The following is a 20495-nucleotide window of genomic DNA, read 5'->3' on the forward strand; positions in this document are numbered from 1 at the left end:
CATACACAGGCCTCACTTCTGTTTCATCTATGAGATATGCAAATAATATAGGTAAAGCAATTTTGAACTGAGAAATTTAAGGAAAGGGGTAGAAAGTGGAGGTAGAAAGCTCTCTAAAATGGCCAAAGCTGTCCAAAGGTGACTGTTGCATGGAGAAGCACCACAAAAAGTCAGCAATTTTACCTGTTAATTCTGATTTTAACAGTTAATTTCCCAACAGTCTTAATATGGGTACTGCTCTCCTGGGATGCAGGAGAAAGGCAAATGATAGGTATCTATTCTACTGAGAGGAAATACAAAAATCAGATCACTAGACTCTTGATAGACAAGGCCAAGTGTAGAGCCCCCAGGATCCACCTGATTTCAAGGATATGATCTGATCTTAAGGATTTGCAGATTAATTTTCTGGGACATTTTGTGGGTTGGCACAAACTAGAGCAATCACAGATGAAACCAGAGAAAAAGATCAGATAATAAAAGACCGAGGAATGTGAAATCCTCCTGAGAATAAAGGAAAAAGAATGAAGACAAAGCATGGTGACCCCAAGAGAGAACGTTGTCAAAAGTTGCAGACACTCCCATCTTAGGATGAATAGTGTCCCCCAGAAATCAAATCCACATGGGATCTGTGAATGTGACCATATTTGGATACAGGGTCTTTGTAGATGTTACCAAGTTAAGATGAGGTCACCATGGATCAGAGTAGGGCTGAAATCTAATATAATAGGTGTCCTCATGGGAAAAGGGAAATCTGGATACAGACACACAGAAGGAAGAAAGCCACTGAGGATGGAGACAGAAATTGGAATTATGCTTCTAGAAGCCAAAGAAAGCCAAGGATTGCCAGCAACTTGCAGGACCTAAAAGAGGATTCTTCCCTAGAGTCCCTGGAGAAATGACCCTGCTAACACCTGGATTTTGGACTTCTAGCCTTTGAAACTTTGAAAATAAATTTCTGTTGTTTGAAGACAATCAGTTTTTGGTATTTTGTTACAGCAGTCCTACGGAAGCTAATGTACCCCCATTCTTTTGATAGACAGTGCGGCCAAACTTGAAGACTGACACAAAACTATAGCCACTATGAGTATAATACTTGAAGGAGTAAGGGTGTGTAAGCTCTCCTGACTCCTTCTTCTGTTAATTACTTCCTATTTATCAGACAGAGGTTGAGATAATGGTTGGTTAAGGATAAGGTTCGAAGACAGAGAAAGTTGGTTTCAGTCTCTTTGGGCTGCTATAACAAAATACCACAGACTGAGTAGCTTATACACAACAGGAATTTATTTATTTCACAAAGTTCTGGAGGCTAGAGGACCAAGCTCAGGGTGCCCACATGGTTGGGTGAACACCTTCTTCTGGGTCACAGAAGCCATATACCAGAGGGATCTCTCGTGGCCTCTCTTATAAGGGCCTAATCCCAGAGCCCTCATCACCTACCTCATCACCTCCCAAATGCCCTACCTCCTAAATCCAAATGCCCTACCTACCTAAATCACCTTCGGGGTTAGGTTCAACACACATGTTTTGGTGGGAGCAGGCATGGCGGGACAGGGGCACAAACATTCAGATCCAGTAAAGTCTACCCTTGAGAAAGCTACAGACTTAGGGCTCAGCAGCACAATAGGAGAAACACAAAACCAAGAACTAAGGATAATGATTTTTAGCACTGAGTAACCAGTAAGGGTTTAAAAAGTTTCCTCTTTCATAACGACCTCATCCCAGGCCCAGATTTTCAGAAAATCACTTGACTGATTTCCATACAGCAATGGATATGGAGTAGAGTCATCTGTTTTCAATGGTAGGGACAAAAAAAGAAAGAAAGAATGAGGCCATACCATGAAGTTAATGACTTGGAAAACAGGCGAGGAGCTTGAAATGGATTCTGCCCATAGTTACAAAATGACTTTTAAATGACTATAGAAGATGCCATAGAAATTCAAAATTAAGATTATCGTATCTATCTGACTCTCTCAGATATCCAGGAGCCGACTACTGCAGTGTTTTACCTTAGTACATCATCAAAGAGAAATGAACCCAATGGAGCCATATTTGGGAACTTTTCACATAGTGTAAATTTTAATTTCCTGTACATGAAAGGATAACAATCTTTCATTTTGACCCAGAGAAGTATAGCCAATCGTGTTGTCTCTTCATTTTGATTGACCGTGTCCTTTCTCTTCCTCATCTGTGCATTCTGGCCAAATCAAACAAAGGTTCCTCAGTAGCAGTTCTTTGCTTACAATTCAGAAATCAATCGAGCACTCAATCTTTCTCTTAAGCATTTTTTAAATTATCTGAGTTCTGAACAAAACATATAAAAATGGCATAAAAATATCTTCCAAGGAAATGAAATGAGACCAAGGCAACTAGACTAATCCCCACCCCAAAATACATGCCTAGTCCAGCCTAAGGCTATTTATAGCTCCTTTATGAAATCTCCCAAATAGGCAAAGACTGAAGAAATGGGTTCTCTTGATGGGACTTCCAAGTTCAACCCTCATACTTCTATTTAAAAGTATGCATTCCAATCCTGCTTTCTTCTGATTTAATTGTTGTGGCCCACAGTAGGCTTCCAGGGAAAGGCTCATGAACTTCCCCGCATGGCTTTGCAGAATGCTCCACCATCATTTACTCCCAACCTTTCCTCCACAGCCAGGGTGCTCCCTCTCAACAAATGCACAGATATGTGAGGGGGCACCTTGCCAATGGTTGTATCCTTTAGCCATCTAAGCTCTGTCCAAGCCTGAGACACAGGATCATTTTCTGGGATGATACCGGGGTGCAGGCCACTCAGAGGGCAAAGGCTGCAGGCATCCAGCCCTCGAGGTCACTTCCTTGGAGAGGGGCAACACTTTTTCAGGTGGGGCTCCCCAATTTACCCCATCTAGAGCTCTACCATGTCCCCTATTGTTGACCTCCCGTCAAGCCAAACTATTTTGGGGGCAGCTATCCTTTCACTCCTCACTGTAATAAAACTCCTGTAAACTAGTTTGGGAAACTAGAGCATGGTAACCAATTAGATAATCTCTGTGGTCCAGCCCAGCTCAGAAGTTTACGATTCTGTCAACCCTACAGAGCAATGCCCAAAGAGGAGCACTTTATAAATGAATAACAGAGCACGTACTGTGTTGAAGGACAAACAACATCAGCTATTTTGAACTCGTCGTTTGCTAAGTAATGGGCTTCCCCTCCATTATTGCTACTTGAACCCAAAGAAAGGAGGAATTGTGTAATTCAGTGGGGAGACCTTGGAACCAGAATATTATTTACTTGGGAAAGACTGCAAATGCTCATTTTCAAACATTCATAATCCTCAGTGGGAATTTAGTTACAAAATCTCTCGCTATAAACCCTGACCATCTCTGCACTGCAATATGGCTTAAGCTCTTTTGCAATGAAAAGTTGTGGGAAAAACACACTTGCCTTTAGGCAGAATGTAGCTCTTTAAGACAAAGGCTTTGGAGTTCTATACTACCTTGGTTCTGTGTCCTGATTCTATCACTCACTGGATTTGTATGTTTGGGGAGGTTCTTGAACTTCTCCAGGACTCCTTCCTCAGTGTTCTTATCTGTAATGTGGGGATGATAATGCTAACTTCAGCACATTTTTGGACAAAACCTGAGACAATATTTAAAGCACTAACCAAAGGACTCCACACATGGTTAGTAGCACTTTTTAAAGATGATAATATCAACATTTTCAAAACAACATCACATGTTTTAAAATAATTCCTTGGTCCAGTGATAATAAGTGAGATGTCAATTAACAATGCACCAAGCATTTAAATTGTATTTTCACTCACTTTCATTTTCATTTTTATTTCATTTCATTCACTCTTTATATGGCAGTTTATTTTCATCACAATTAATATCTTAAACATTTAAGTACTAAAATCTCTATCGTGTAGCTTCTAAACAGTCTGTAGGTATAACTAGGAGAAAAAAAATAATCAGGGACATGAGCGCCTGGGTGGCTCAGTGGGTTAAGCCTCTGCCTTCGGCTCAGGTCATGATCTCAGGGTCCTCGGATCGAGTCCCACGTCGGGCTCTCTGCTTCCCCCCTCTCTCTGCCTGCCTCTCTGCCTACTTGTGATCTCTGTCTGCCAAATAACTAAATAAAATTAAAAAAAAAATAGGAACAAATGTATTAATGTCATTAGTTACATAGAAAATATGAAATTCTATTAAACCTTCTAGAATGTAGTTGCTATTCCTGCCTCAGAGATTCCTTCTTTGTCGTGTGAGTCAAAATGCCATGGAAGGCAGGTATTAGTTCCTCTGAATACACAGGAGCACATAAAGAAATCAAGTCCTTGGGGCGCCTGGGTGGCTCAGTGGGTTAAGCCGCTGCCTTCGGCTCAGGTCATGATCTCAGAGTCCTGGGATGGAGTCCCACATCGGGCTCTCTGCTCAGCAAGGAGCCTGCTTCCCTCTCTCTCTCTGCCTGCCTCTCCATCTACTTGTGATCTCTCTCTGTCAAATAAATAAATAAAATCTAAAAAAAAAAAAAGAAATCAAGTCATTGGATAAATAATGCCATAGACAAATATGGCAATATAGAAGTGAATGTTCAAAAAGTGAAACTTCTGGGACAAAAATTAATGTTCTAACCTGAACTTTGTGGTTTGTTCTGCATTGGTTTAGTCATTTTTGGCTGTCACAAAATTTGAAACTGTGAAGAAAAAAAATAAGTGTGGTTTCTTTTTTTCGTGTTGAATGAAAGAGTGTGGAATCCCCTGGAAAGTATGTGCAGTATCTATCAGGGATGTTGTTGCTAGGGAACAAGAACACAAACAGAAGATTCCAGAAAGCCCTTCATTTGGCCCAAATTTAAGGACTATTACAAATTCTGCAATATATGATTTGGGAAGGTCATGGTTGTTTGGGAGTTACTTTTTTTTTTTTTCCTTTTATAACTGTTTCAAAGAGGAGCAATGGAAACAGAACTCAAACTTTTTCAAACAGTAGTGACATGGGAATTGGGTTGCAAGACTCCTAAATGGTCCTCACTCGTTGCCAGACTTAGAGCCAACATTAAATGAAGGTCAACTGTGTGTATGTGTATTTTCTGTTGTCAAGGAGGCAAATAATGTCAGGATTTAGCTTTCCCACTCATTCTGAAAGGTCTGCCTATGTTTAATGCTGCCTCTGATTACTAGGATCTCGCTGAAAAGGTTCTGAAGCCAAAGCAAAAAGAGGTGCATGATTTTCTTAGTAAATTATTATCCCAATATTATAAATGTCAGTTAATTTATAAACAACATCACCCATTAAGAGCTTCTTGGCAAAAAGACACAAGTGAGAATTTGCCATCAATACAAATCAGACAGAGTATCACAGTGCAGAAATCTATGCTTTGGTTCTACATGAAGACTGTGTTCAGTCTCCATGCTTAAACATCTGCTGTATCACAAAGAAAACGATCCAAATATCAAACAGACGGAGGCCAGGATAGGAGGACAGGATATAACAAGTGCGAATGTGAGAGAAAGCCCAGTCAGTGTTTAGGGAAATAACTGCTCACTTAAACACAACTAACGTTTCTTGAAAACTTCTCTTTTACTTAAATTTCTGCCCGAATGGGACAGGATTTCTTTACCTTATATCACACTAAAGAATAAAACAGTCACAGGAGTCCATGTTTTTACTCGTTTGTCTTTACCAAGAGATTGCTTACTAACTGACTGAACAGAAGACTCCTTCTCAATTGGCAAGGAGGCTACTTCAAAGGCTGACTGTGACAGGTGTTTTAACATTCTCTCTCAGGGGTGGGGCCTGGGTGGCTCAGTGGGTTAAAGCCTCTGCCTTCGGCTCAGGTCATGGTCCCAGGGTCCTGGGATTGAGCCCGTATTAGGCTCTCTGCTCTGCCGGAAGCCTGCTTCCTCCTCTCTCTCTGTCTGCCTGCCTATCTGCCTACTTGTGATCTCTGTCAAATAAATGAATAAAATCTTAGGAAAAAAAAAAATTCTCTCTCTGCGACATTATATCTATCACTGCCCAGCAGGAAGTGACTATGAAAGCAATTCATCACCAGCAAGAGAAGGGCCTCTGTCTGCCATGAGGACCAGAAGGTGTGATTCACATCCCGGCCTGGTGAGCGTGCCCTGGATCTTTGCTGACCACAATTCATAAAATCACTTTCACTGTGAACATCATCCTTCAGGATTGTTGTGAATTTTTGCACTATGCAGAGGCAAGGCTCAGGACAGACAACAGGAAATAAAATCCAAGTTCTTGCAATGGCTCTGACCAATTGATCTCTGACAATCTGTCCTGCCACAGCTCCCTCATTCCCTGGAGCTCAGTGTTTCCCAACTGGTCTTTATTGCCCTTCTAGGGAAACTTCCTAGATATATTTTCCTAAGTTCTCGTCCATGGGATGCTAACATTACACATAAAGCACATGCTGCATATGATACATATCTGAGCTTTATGCATTATCCCAAGAACCAATTTTCATACACTTGGGGTTGGCATTGAGAACATGTGCTCCAGCTGAAATCCTTACCCATTACAAAATTCGGGTGCTATATCCCAAGCCCCCCTGCTTCTATTTAGAAATACCTTCCTCTCCCGGATATTAGTCCGACTGATCAATTCTTATTCACTCTTCAAAAACTCAGCTCAAGCATGAGAGCTGTCTGGAGAGACTCTCAATGTCCCTCAAGCCATCCTCCATCTCCTCTGCTCCCACAGCATCATGGACTTATCCTGGACTTATTTCTACAGTTGGTCTATTTGTCTTTCTCCCCTAGTAGATGACTAACTCCCTAAAGTCAAGGAGTTAAAGTCCTTCTTCTCTGTTGTGGGCTGAGTTCTCTCTGCTAAAATTCATACACTGATGCCCTAAGCCCCAGTACCTAGTATGTGACCCTATTTGGACATAGGGCCATTAGAGAGGTGATTACATCAAAATGAGGCCCCTAGAGTGGGCCCGAATCCAATCTGACTGGTGTCCTTCTATGAAGAGGAAACTAGGATATGTGAAGGGACACCAGGGTGTGTGCTCACAGAGAAAAGGTCCTGTGAGGACATACATAGGGAGTCCACTGTCTGCAAGCAATCAGAGAGGCCTCAGGAGAAACTAAATCTGCTGACACCTTGATCTTGGACTTCAGGCCTTCAGAACAGTGAGAAATAAATTTATGCTATTTAAGCCACCCAGTCGGCTGCATATTCTTATGGCTACCTGAGTAAACTAATACACTCTCTACATTCTCAATACCAAGCCCAGAGCCAGTTAATGGAAAAATAAACACGATGGTTGGTTGGTTGGTTGGTTGATTGATCGGTTGGTAGGTTGAACCAAGGAAAAGCAGGTTCTTGATAATCCTGCTTCCAGAGGCTACGGGCAGTCACTATAAGCTAATGCACAATTGCAAACGATCTGTCCTGTGGAGAACAGGCCCAGACTGCCCCAAAAACCCAAGTTGATTCACCGTCACACCCGAAGAGAGATGAGCCAGCATTTGCATATAAGGCAAATGGATAATGTTATTACAAAAGATAAGACCTTTGTCCTCAAAGGGTGAACCTCTCAGAAACCCAAGCTCATATATTCTAAGTCACAGAAAAAATAAAAATTACTAATGAGAAGGAGTTCCCCTGAAAGACCAGAAGTCAACAGACTATTGAGAAGGCCATGTGAGGGAAAGAAAAGCAGAGGGAAGGTCTAAGAGAAACACTGCTGACCTCATGGAGGTTCTTTGCCAAGCCTCTAAAATTATATTTTTTAAAAGCCCTTTCATATGGTCCTACATGTCCATAAGAACTCAAGAAGGGACTGGCTCGGGGTCCCTGGGTGGCTCAGTGGGTTAAGCCTCTGCCTTCACTCAGGTCATGATCTCAGGGTCCTGTTATCAAGCCCCACGTCAGGCTCTCTGCTCAGCAGGGAGCCTGCTTCCCCCTTCTCTCTATGCCTGTCTCTCTGCCTATCTATGATCTCTGTCTGTCGAATAAATAAATAAAATATTAAAAAAAAAAAAAAAGAAAAAGAAGGGACTGGCTCGTGTTCCAAGCAAGCCAGCCATGGAGGAGGGAAGCCATGTTCTTCCCAGCCCATTCCCCTCAAGGCTTGAGAAATCTCATTAACAGCTAAAAAGAAGGCAAAGTGGAACCGGCCCCCATTCAAGAGGCTGATGTCATCTATCTCCCTAAAGAAAAGGCCACACTTTTCTTTGTGAAAACCCAGGGTGACATCACCTCCCGATCACATGCCACTTAGCCCTTTTCCCGCTATTCCCAGCTGAGGGGTGCTCTCCCTTTGCAAATGTCACTCTTCCACTCACAAAGCTCCTTGACCTTGTTTGTATGCTGGATCCCACTGCCTGTGAAAGAGGGCCTCTGGGAGGGAGGGCCAGGAGAGGCGAGGGGTGTGCACAGCCGACCGGGAGGGAGGCGGCTATTCACACAGCTTGCAGAGAGTTCTATATTCCCTTCAGCAGCCCCGATGGAGGCCCCCGAGGCCGAATGCAGCCCCTGGACAATGCTGTCAACACTGAATACTGTGAACCTTTGAGCCAGGCAGGGCAACTGTGGCCATTTCTTTCTTTCCAGAGTGGGATTCTCTTTGATGGTCTGCATAAAGGCCAGGCAGCGCGGTTTAATCTCACATCTACAGAGCCTCTTTAAAAAGGGGCCCACAAATAAAGCCTGATTGTGCATCCATGTTCTCAAAGCAAACAGAAGATCTGTGCAGTTGACAAAGAAGCACATTTTGAAAACAGGCTTATTTATTAATGGGCAAAATAGATGAAGTGTGGGGCAGGGAGGGGGGGTTGGTGTGGATTCTCTCTCAGTAGCAATACTCAGGAAATGATGCCAGTGTAGATTCTGAATTCTCAGGAAAGAGCTTTTTGGAATTTTTACTGCACAGTTTGGAGAAGAGCTAAGGGGTGGGGGGGATGAGAGCCTGAAATGAGATATCTCGAATGAAAAGAGGCTACAGGTTTGAAGGAGCTTCCTTCCGGCAGGGAAAGCAAAGCAGCATGTGTGCTAGAGTGGGGCGGGGTGTGCCGGGCCCTGGCCTGCCATCCCCACTCTGAGACCGAAGTGTGGAGGGTCTGTGCAGAGATGAGCTTCCAGAAATACCTTCACCTACGACCATGCCTACTCAACATGCCTATTATACTGTCACATGGAAACCAGTTTTTTAACGTGTTTTGGATTTCGTCTTTGCTTGTTTTGTATTTATTTGTATTTTGTGCTTTAGTTTGTATTTCAAATCCTGCCACATGGCATGTGCCTTCAGTGCTTCAAGGTCCTACTAGAACTGCGCTCTCTGAAATCCCAAGGATTTATGTGAAAGAGAGAGTGCAGAGCCTAGCCCTCCCTTAGCCACTAACGGGAAGTGACCTGGGTGACCAGAACACTCTGGCTGCGGCTCAGCTCCCCAGCCGCTCCAGCACTCCTCCCTCTGCCCTTGGACCCCAGCCACGCTGGATTTTGGGTGCCTCATACTTACCCTGCTGCCTCCCACCACAGGGACCTTCTTCTACTGGGAGTCCTTCTCCTTCTCCTATTTGCCTATGTCATTCCCACTCACTCCTACATTTAATTTTATTTATTTATTTATTTATTTTAAGATTTTATTTATTTATTTGACAGACAGAGATCACAAGTAGACAGAGAGGCAGGCAGAGAGAGAGAGGAGGAAGCAGGCTCCCGACAAAGCAGAGAGCCTAATACGGGGCTCGATCCCAGGACCCTGGGATCATGACCTGAGCCGAAGGCAGCGGCTTAACCCACTGAGCCACCCAAGCGCCCCTTTATTCCTAGATTTTAGTTTAAAGGTCCTGTTCTCATGCAGGACTTCTCCAACCTCCTGTCTAAATCAAATCCCCCCTTATGGCCCTTCTCACACTCTCGACTTTATGTTGACTCGTGAACATATTGCTTGATGGCTACTTCTCACAGACACCCGGCATAGCTCTATAAAACCAAGAACCAGGCCTGTGGTTGGGGTCACACCCTGGCCCCAGCCCTACCACAGTACCTGGCCCAAAACAGCTCTTCGGAATCTGTGGAATGAACACATGGGTAAATGTGAAAAAAGATGTATGCCTTCAGTCCATGTCTGCTGGGTAAGAAGTGGGAGAACCTCTCCTACAAAGACCACTTCCCTGACCCTAGTTTTTTCTGTTAGCCCCACTCCCAGGCTACCTCAAGTTAAAGACCAAGTCAAAATATACAGTAGAAACTCTGTGTACATGAAGCATTGCCTATAGTATATGATAGTTAATTTTGCACCAATCTAGATGACCAATAATCCTCTTCTGAGAGGTTCTTCCCAAGTATAATTTATATATAGTGGACAGCACAGAGTTAAGGAAAAAAAAGGTATAATTTATATATAGTGGACAGCACAGAGTTAAGGAAAAAAAGGTCCCGTTCTGGTCCCATTTGGCAAAATTTTGTTGTGCAACTCTGATTCTAAGCTTAGCAAGTTTTCAACAATTGAGAGAAAGTTGTGACATAGTAAATAGGAAAAGAGAATTGACAGAGAGTGTCTTTGACCCTCCCAAAGAAAGATTTCAAACAGAACTAGTAGAAAAAAAATCCCCCCCCCCCCAAACTCAGCTTTCAGCAGAGGATTCAACCATGTCCAGCATGTTGGCTGGGAGAATCTAGTGATATAGTAATCCAGTGTAGCCAGTAAGGACCATTAAATCATACTCCTTAGTGGGGCCCTGCAGGTAGGATAGCTAGAACAGCCCAGAAGGGACAGGAAGCAACCCACCAAGAGGAAAGCTATAACCAACAACAGCAAAATCACTGCTCCTAAAACCCTCCATCCTAAGTGCATGGCAGAATTACTTAGGGAGATTTTTTTAAATTAGCCATTGTTAAGGTCCCACTGAGGATGAACTGAATCCTATCTGAAGGTTGAACCCAGGACACTGGTTCTCTTTACAGCTCCCACACAATTCCAGCGGGTATCTGGGGTGGGGACCGCTTCCCTAGGCCCTGAATCTCCATCTGGTTAGTGTTTCTTCCTTTCTACTCTTCTGTCTTGTGGGAAAGCTTTCCTCCCCTTGGATCTCTGAAGCAATAAAGTTCTTTCTTATAGAAGCCCCAGCTCATATCCTCCTGACCTCAAAAGGTTGAGGATATTATTTTGCTGTTGGTAAAATGAGCCCTTAGAGCACCTTAGAAGCTTTCTCTAGTCTCTAGAGATGCTGTCTTTCTACCATTTTATATCTCCAGCCTTAACATCTGCTCTCGCCTTGCTCCTCAGAGTGGTCTACAGAGTAGCGCCATCAGCATTCCCTGGGAGCATTTTAGAAGCTCATTTAGGATTCATGGACCTTACTCTGCATTTTAACATGCAGTGATTCACCTGATGTGAAGGTCTGAGAAACCTGTTCTGGGAAATGTCTGGAGCTCTTGAAAATCTGGGTCATTTCTCAAGATGTTCCCCTGTCTTCTAGGTTTTTTTTTTTCACGCTCTTCTCCAGTTGCCTTAGAATCACGCCATTTCTGAATCACAGAGTACTAGAGATGGACTGTATTACACAGATAAATCAATCCAGTCCCTTCACTTAACAAGTCAATCAATTTACATTTCAAGGTTAAATCTACCCCTTCGGTGAAGAGAACAGGCCAGAACTCCCACAGGCTTAATTATCATAGCTCATTTACTTTAGGAATTCCTAATCTGTATTCCAAGCTATAAGTAGCTCTGTGGATTACCACCAAATATTTTTAAATACTGAAAGCCCCATACTAGTATTTTAACAGAAATACACCCAGTCTCCAGTTCATATTAACAGACCATCTAACACTCCTAAGTGTATAACAAGGGTATTCATTTCTGTGGAGTGCTAAGATTCATACAGTAAACAGACTATGATTTTAACAACCCTTGAGAGTCCCACAATCCACATGCATGTGTCCCCGCCTTGGGCTCACCCCTGATTCTGACAGTAGGGTCACAGTTTCGGTGTCTGTGTGTGGTTCCCAGGATAACATTCCGATTCCACCTTTCTTTCAAATTGACTGAAATGGACCAGCCAGTCCTAAGACCTTGGTTGAGGACTGCTACTAAAATAGTCACAAGGACTGTATTTGTTAGGTGTGAATCCCTCTAAGAGAGTGGTTCTCAAACCTGGATCACCAGGGAGACCAGTGAAGACACGGAATATCAGGCTTCCATAGGTCTGGGAGGGGGCCCCGGAATTTGCACTTCTAACCAGAGTCCGATGGTGTTGATGCTGTTCTTTGGGGACCCTGTTTCGGGAATCACTGCTCTGGGGCCTACTCTCATTAGACTGGGTCACGTGAGGTCAATCTACATGGTTTGGAACGCTCATTAAATGGGAATGTCCATCCTTGGAGGAATGATCACCCCTACGTGCTTTCTGAACCACGAGTGGTGGGTGCTGCCATGCCCTGACTCTGGCAGGTACAACGCACGTGCTGGCTGAGTGAGGTCTCTACTCCCACTCCCCTCTCAGCCCAGTGCCTCCCCTTCTTTCTCTGAGTGGCTCTCATCCTTGCCCTTTAATCCCCACCCCCACCATTTCTTCACAGCTAGGTCAGAGTAAGCCTTGAATCTCATTCCATTCCACGCCCCCTGCGAGACTCTAATGCCACCTCGCCTTTGCTCGCCACACCCAGCTCGAGGTTTCCCCCCACTAGACACTTCACTCTGTTCCCCTCCTTTCTCTTTGGTAATTTATCATTGCAAAGACTTCAGCAAGTCTCCAAGCCCTGTCCTCTCTTAACCCTGCCAGGATTAACTCTCCCAGAGCAACCAACATCTGAGGAAACGGACCAAGGCCTAGCACCAGTTTACTGGTTACCAGGTTCCAATATTCGTGGGTGGGATTGTTTCCAAAGAGAGAATTGGGAAAGGAATAATTCTTAGTCATACAGCAGGTATCAAATACAAGGAAGATCTGCACAGGGCTTACCGTGAACGAACCACTGCATCTGGAATCCTTTCTCACCGTGACCGACCCCATCGGTGTAGAACAGCACCTGAAGCTGGGAGCCTGTGGTGCTCCCCGAGGGCGGCGACTCTGCTCCACAGTAGCGCCCAATCCGCTCGGAGCCATCGTAGAGCTGAAATCAAGGAGACATTTCCCAATGTGAGAAACTTCACATGGCAGGACAGATGGAAAAAAACAAACGTCTGCTTACGTGGCCAAAGCTGCTCCTTGGCTGAAAGGTTAAGGGTCAATCTGCTGAGATGGTTTGAGCACGGGAGGCTTCACATAAGCGTTAAAAACAGACGATTATATAGAGAGAGTTTTATGGATGATTCCTAAGCCCAATAAAGCCGGAAATCCAAATACTAATGTTAGATTTTAGGTCAGCCTCGCAAGTTCCCTTGAAAGTATAAATCCAGGCACAGAATAAGGAAATGGTGGCCTGGATGAGATGTGTTCACAGATTAATGACACACAAGAGACGCTCAATGACTAGTCTTGTAATTGTAAGGTCCATATATTTTTTAAAAAAGACTGACTATAAAAATTGAGACATTTTAGAAAACTAGGTGAAAGAAAGGTAAATACAAAAATTAACCCCACTGGAGATAACCACTCTTAATATTTTGTTAATACCAGAAGTTTCTCTTGCCAATGCTCTCTTGTTGTTGACTTACATATATACATATACACACATGTCCAGGTGTATATGTGTGTGTATAAATTCAGGCTACACATTTAATTGTGTTCCCAGTTTTTCTCTAAGCATGTCACTCAACAGTCTAGGTAAACATTTTTGATGGTGACATAAAATGTTATTAATACTCTGTTGTAGTTTATTGAAGACATTTCCAATATTTTTTTGCCAATGTGAGTATTTGATATTTTAAATGTCCCTCAGGCAAGATTCCTGTAAGGGGAATGAATCAGAGAGTATCACCTTTTATGGCTCTTGATACATATCATTAAATCTCTTATCAGAAATTTCTATCAGCATATCCCCACTAGTGCTTTACTGAAATGGTTCTTACAGGGGACCTTGGCAATTATGACTGCTATTATTTTTATAGCTGGTGCTAATAGGGAAAATTTGGGGGGTTTATAATTGTCTTAACTTAGGTTACTTTGAGGTTAAAAGTTTTTCATCTTTATTAGGCATTTATATTTCTTCCCCTGGAGCTTTTCTGCTGAGGTCTTTGCCCACGTGCCCACTAAGCTATTTTGTACATCCTGTCATGCACCCTTTATCTGCTTCATTAATTTCATCAGATACATACCTTTAAACTAAAAAAAAAAAAATAAAAAAAAATAAAAATTAAGCTTCTCTGCCATTTCTCCTCAATCAAAAAAAGATAATGATAATCTAAAAAGATTGGCTTTTCGTGACTCAAGCCATTGTATTTTCTTTGACTCCACTAATGTCTACATTGCTGTCTATTTTGTTCTAGTTACCCGTGGTATATTTATTAGCATGTGTGGGTCTAGATAGTGGACAGAAGCCATGATGACGGAACAAAAATGAGGGAAAGAATAAAGTAACACAAAAAGAAAATGGGACAACAAAACAATCCTTGGCTTCTGATGGCAGGTCCGTCCCCCTCTCAGGCAGGGGGAGGAGGTGGGGAGGAGGGTCAGGCTGCACTCTGTTTACTCTTAAATTACTGCTTCACTGGAAGGTATTTATTCCAGCTTCAGAGTTGTTTTGTTTTGTTTTTTCATTAAATCCAGTCTACCAACTCCAATTCAAAACTAATTAATACAAAAGTAAACATACTGTTTCCAAGAAGAGGTATAATAAGTAAGAAACACTCTACTATTTTCCACTCTAAAAGGCTCATTCTTAACTTTGGGTTGTGGTTCAGTGACCAAAACTTTAATCATTTCAACTTTATGAAACAAAACACAAGGTAAGATTTCTCTATAACCATAATCCCTTTAAGCCTGATGGGTCTTCTGAAATGGTTGTAGTGACATTTTGAGGAACTGACTTCTAGACTCTATACAAGGTCATAAGCAGCACAGTATTTTTGCCTCCCCCAGCTCAGCAAGTTTAAGAAACCTGACATTTTCACATGACTTGGAGGGTATTTTTTTTTCTTCCTTCTGGAGAGGATTACTTCATTGAAGGAGCGCCCCTGAATCCCAGTTGATCTTAAATAACGCATTGTGCCTGGGATGGGGGGTAGGGCAGGGGCAAAGAGAGCGGGGTTTGGGGAGGAACAATGGTGAATGACAATTAGTTTCTTTTTGCCTTTGGAGGGGAGAGAGTGATGCATTGAAATAAACATCAAATAGACATTGATGAAAATGCTTGAATATGTCAAATAAACGAATGAATTAATTAGTGTAGAACAAAACCTCTACACAAAAACACCCCAACCCCCAATTTTATGTCCTTCTAAAGTTTACACTTAATTAAATCAGGGTTTTTTTGTTGTTGTTTATATTCACAGATGGCTAACGTCACCTCTATCATTCGTTCCCGCGTAAATTTACCACACAAAAAGGAACAGTCATTTTTCAAAGTACACAAATACTGGTTGCCATGGAAACCAGGAGGTGCCTGCTGCTCCTGATTCTGTTTTCAGAGCAGAATGCTAACCACAGGACGTTCCAGCTGTGACTCACTGCAACTACTGGCGAGCATGCTGGCTTGGTCCTGCTAAGGAAGGATGTGATTTCCACTGCTTTTAGAAAGCCTAAAGATCCACTCGGTGTGAACAATACTCAAGCTTGGAAAACAGTCCACCAAAGGAAACTAGCAGAACTTAAGAAAAGAAAGATGGAGTCACTTTAAATTTGCGGATCCAATTTGTGTAACTGTATTGAAAGGTTGTTCTATGTTTGTTTGTTTGTTTTTTAATAAAGGTTATTTATTTATTTATTTATTTATTTATTTATTTATTTGACAGACAGAGATCACAAGCAGGTGGAGAGGCAGGCAGAGAGGATAGGGGAAGAAGGCTCTCCGCTGAGCAGAGAGCCCGATGTGGGGCTTGATCCCAGGACCCTGGGATCATGACCTGAGCTGAAGACAGAGGCTTTAACCCACTGAGCCACCCAGGCACCCTGTTCTATCTTTTAAAGTATCTGAAATGCTGCATCCACTTTCTGGCTGGCCTTTAAATGTACCTTTGAAGGTAAATATGTTGTATACGTACAACCTCCTCTGTAGAATCTTTTCAGTTATTCTCTGAAGGAGACTATTCATTCAGGATTGATGAGGTTTAGGTCTCCCTACCCCCCACCCTACCCTGAAATAGCTCAACCACTCTTAGGACACCCAAAGAGGAAGGAAATCTCTTGCCTAAAGCCACATTTACCAATTTCTATCTACTTCCTTTGCATGGGTTTGATAATTTGGCACACATACAGTATACAAGGCCATACCGACTTCGGACTCCAGCTGCAACATGAAAGGATCCGTGGACCCCTTCCAGCGATTAAGAACCATACTTACAAGGCAGAAGATATAAAACTGAGGATACATCACTGACAGAGAGAGTTGAATTTTTCTAAGAGTAAGGGTTCTATAGGTACTTTCAGGAATCACTGAAACGCAAGCCTGGAGGAACCCAGAGTCAGCTAATGTGTACTTCAACTTGTTCCCTCTATGGGAATCAACTTTACGAACTTCAAGAACTCTCAGAACAGAAATGTGCTTTTCAAGTGCTTCTTTGCTGCTAAATAGTTTTACGATTTTGAAAATTTATGACTTTAATGAATGAAGTTATAATTAATTCTTTCATATATATGAGCATGGGATGTCTAAATGGCTTCTACACCCCTTTTAAACTACAGTGAGTAACAACTAAAACTCAGCCCTTTCTATTTTAGATGGGCATCTAATTCACACTTTTTCTAATTCATACTTTTTCTTATTTCCTTGAAGTTTTTCTGCAATAAAACTTTTTTATAGTAGATAACTAATTTTAAGAATTAAACATAGTCCAAATAGAGAAACAAAATCAAGAGTCTGTTTGGGATGATATTATTAAAATATGGAGAAACTCTGGGAAAAATGTTTGGTCCATCTTCTATTACACATCTTTAAAAGCTTAAAAAAAGGTTATCCTTTAGAGTTTAACATGTATTGAAATAATTTGCCTGCTATGAAGGAGAATTCTAGGTGTAGCAGAGAATTTCCTAATATTTATAGAGAACTAAAATTCTAGTCAGTGTAAGAACATAGTTAAAATTTCTGGGAACTATACTCGGTAAGTTTACAGATTAGCTTTGCAAAGACAGTGTCACTAGCAGATTATATTCAACTGCAAGCAGGAAAGTGATCTCCCTATAAGAGCATACTAGAGTATATTAATTTTGATCAGGTTGTAGGTACACAGTCCAGTCCAGCTCTGAACTTTTTTTTAGAATATAATCTTGTGAGAATTACTTTCTTTTCCTAGCCAATTTTTTTTTTCATAAATTTGGCATCATGATTGTACTTATCTTGTAAGTACTGTTGTAAACAGCAAATGAGACAGACCACGTAATAGGTTGAGTGTGAGACACATATGGAATGTGCTTAAATTGTTATTTTAACTCTTGGTCAGAGGCAAAGGGAACCAACATTTTTTTCCAAAGAAACCATTCTAGAAATAGCTTTGAGAGAAAAATATGATGGCTATAGAGAACTTGAGATGACTCACATAAAATATTTCTCAGAAATCATCCTTGGCAGACCAGACAGGGAAGTACTGAATCAATGAATCACTTGTACAGAGATGGACGGCCATGGCTTGTAGCACGTTGCCATGACAATGTGGTTCTGTGAGGCCATTCCCCATGCGTGGGGCGCATAGCCCAGAGCAAACCATACCTTGGGGGAGAGTGTAAGTATGATGTGCGTGTTGGGGTGGAGGAAGATGGTGGATCATAACGGGATGATGGCAAAGAGAGCATTAAGAAATCAGTCAAGGCTGCCCTGGGGAGATGGAGAAGGGAGGGATAAGTGATAGGGAAAGTGGCTCTGCACGCTTTTTTTTTGCTGCTGCTGCCTCCTCTCCCCTGGCTGTCCAGCCAGCCTGCAGCCCTAACAGCATTGCCACTGGCCCTCCAAAGGGGTGGGAACTGGTGAATTCCTGGGGCATTTCTTCAGATTTTCCCCCACCTCCCAAAAAAACAACTGTAACGGGACCTATGAGAACTGCCTCATGAGAGTAGTTATTAGAAATGTTGTTGCCAAAGTTTACGCAAAAAATCTGAATAAACCTGGAAACTTCAGCATTTATTTTAAATTTGAAAGTCTTTGAAATGTTCCTGTAACAACAGTAGAAATTGCCAAACAAGATTCACAGAGTAGGGTAAAAGGCTCCCATTGTGGATGAGAAAAGCCTACGGGGGTAAAAACTTAATCGAATTGGGGAGAGTAAATTAGGCAGATGATAAAGATGAAAGCTAACAGAGCGTGGTAGGCTCTGGTTGGCTCTGTGATGGCCCTGGGAGGCAGGGTCCTCCATAAGACACGTGGCCCTGCACAGTGCTCCCTGATACACAGGCACACATCCTCCACACGGCTGCCATGTGCTGACAGGGTGGGGGCAGGAAATATGAAATAACCATCTAAAATTAAACAATTACTCATAATGCTGGGCCTTGCATGACAGCAAGAAACCCATCGAAGACCACATTCTGAGCTTTTCTGTGTCACTCTGAATTAGATGTCTGTCTCACACAGAGAGGAGATGGTGGCCTTAGCACGTGGCCGCTCACTGCTGGTCCCTCTTAATAGCACATTGACATTTTTGTTTCTGCTTTCTGTATATTACTCATATTAGAAGCCACAAAAGCTGATTTTTTTTTCACTTTTTAAACCATTGTCTAATCACAGATGTGTGCAAAGATTTAACTACAAGAATGTTTATCTCAGCATTGTTTATAATAGTGGAAATCTGACAAAGATTCTAAATATTCCACAGGAAGAAATAGCCAAACTGGGATGATGGAATGCATCATGTTGTAAATGACGCAGTATTATAAATAACACAGAAAGATACTCACAAACTATTGTTACCTAGAAAAAAAGTCATTATAGGATAACATGTACAGAATGATCCCCTTTGAATATTAAAACAAAATATATAAAGAGCAACTACAGGAAATAAATACCACCAAAAATTATTAGTAGAAACGTAATTTGTTTGTTTTATTTTGTTTTTATTTTTATCTAGGTTTTTCTGTATTTTCCAAATAGTATATTTTACACTATATATCCCCATGTAATCATGTAAGTTTATTTTTTCAAGAAAGCATTATCTTTGGGAACCTATTTATATAGCAGTGTAGATATGCGTTGGTAATGTCTTTCCATTCCAGAATTCCATACCCTTCTGGGTTCTCAGCTATCCACCTGGTCTACTAAAAATACGATACTGTCTATCTCCATAGTCTTTTAGACATATCTCAAGATGAGACATGAAAATTGGTCCATTAAAATGTTATTATAGGGGCGCCTGGGTGGCTCAGTGGGTTAAAGCCTCTGCCTTTGGCTCAGGTCATGATCCCAGGGTCCTAGGATCAAGCCCAACATCAGGCTCTCTGCTCAGCAGGGAGCCTGCTTCCTCCTCTCTCTCTCTCTGCCTGCCTCTCTGCCTCCTTGTGATCTCTGTGTCAAATAAATAAATAAAATCTTTAAAAAAATGTTATTATATAAGGTAATCTCCTTCTGCATTAATTTAAAACCATATTTTGTCTCTAATGCTTACTTGTTTTATTATCAGAAGTAGGTTTTTATTATTAATTAGACTAATTATTTCTTTATTTATTTTTATTAACATATAATGTATTATTAGCCCCAGAGGTATAGGTCTGTGAATCGCCAGGTTTATACACTTGACGGCCCTCGCCATAGCACATACCCTCCCAGACTAATTCTTTATTTAAAAAGAATTCCTTCAGATGCTCGGGGACTAAAGACTTCTCACAAACATAAGTTCTGAGAGTTGTTGATGGAGCCCTACCCGCCTAATTCCCTCCCTAGTGGTAAGTGAGATGCATTGAGAGCCAAGCCTACTCTCCCATGGGAACGTGAACATTTAATTCCAAGAACCGCAGCATTCCCTCGGCCAATTATACCACCGCAGCAAAGGACTAAACATCTTTAAAAAATTATTCTGCCTCCTAAAAGCCTCAGCATCTGCTAAAGGTGGGCTCAGACACAGGGACAGATCTGCTTCACAGAACCAGAGGAAATCATAGAACGCGGAACTGGAAAGACCTAGGGTACTGCAATGCGCTCTTTCCCAGTTGAGGGAAGAAGTGGGGGAAAGCCCATTAAACACATAGTAAATGTAAGCACTGAAGGGTCAACACAGCATTTTTTCAAAGAAAATTCTGAAATGTTGCAGTTGGAAATCTTTCCTATTTTAAAGAGGAGACAATCAAGATAATTAACCCAAATCCACGATTCCTAATTTTAAAACTTGGCATTCTGAGTCCTGTGTTCTTGTTCCAGCCACATGCCTGTTAGATGCTGGAAGGGACCCTCCAGGTACTCGCTGCCTGTGGTCTGAGGAGAGAGCACAAGGTGAGGAGCCCCAGCAAAGGAAGTGTGGGTGGAGAG

General features: G+C 42.1%; 1 protein-coding gene across 1 annotated transcript in view; it reads right to left on the reverse strand.

Moving 5' to 3' along the window:
* CUBN (cubilin) overlaps positions 1-20495 on the reverse strand; it is a 261490-nt gene that overhangs the window by 149107 nt on the left and 91888 nt on the right. The window contains exon 28 of the mRNA XM_004757571.3: positions 12914-13064. Within this exon, the coding sequence (XP_004757628.1) occupies positions 12914-13064 (151 nt within the window). The remainder of the gene's footprint in view (positions 1-12913; positions 13065-20495) is intronic.

The sequence above is a fragment of the Mustela putorius genome, unplaced genomic scaffold (genome assembly GCF_011764305.1).
Source record: "Mustela putorius furo isolate JIRA1106 unplaced genomic scaffold, ASM1176430v1.1 tig00003913_pilon_pilon_pilon, whole genome shotgun sequence".
NCBI classification, from domain to species: Eukaryota; Metazoa; Chordata; class Mammalia; order Carnivora; family Mustelidae; genus Mustela; species Mustela putorius.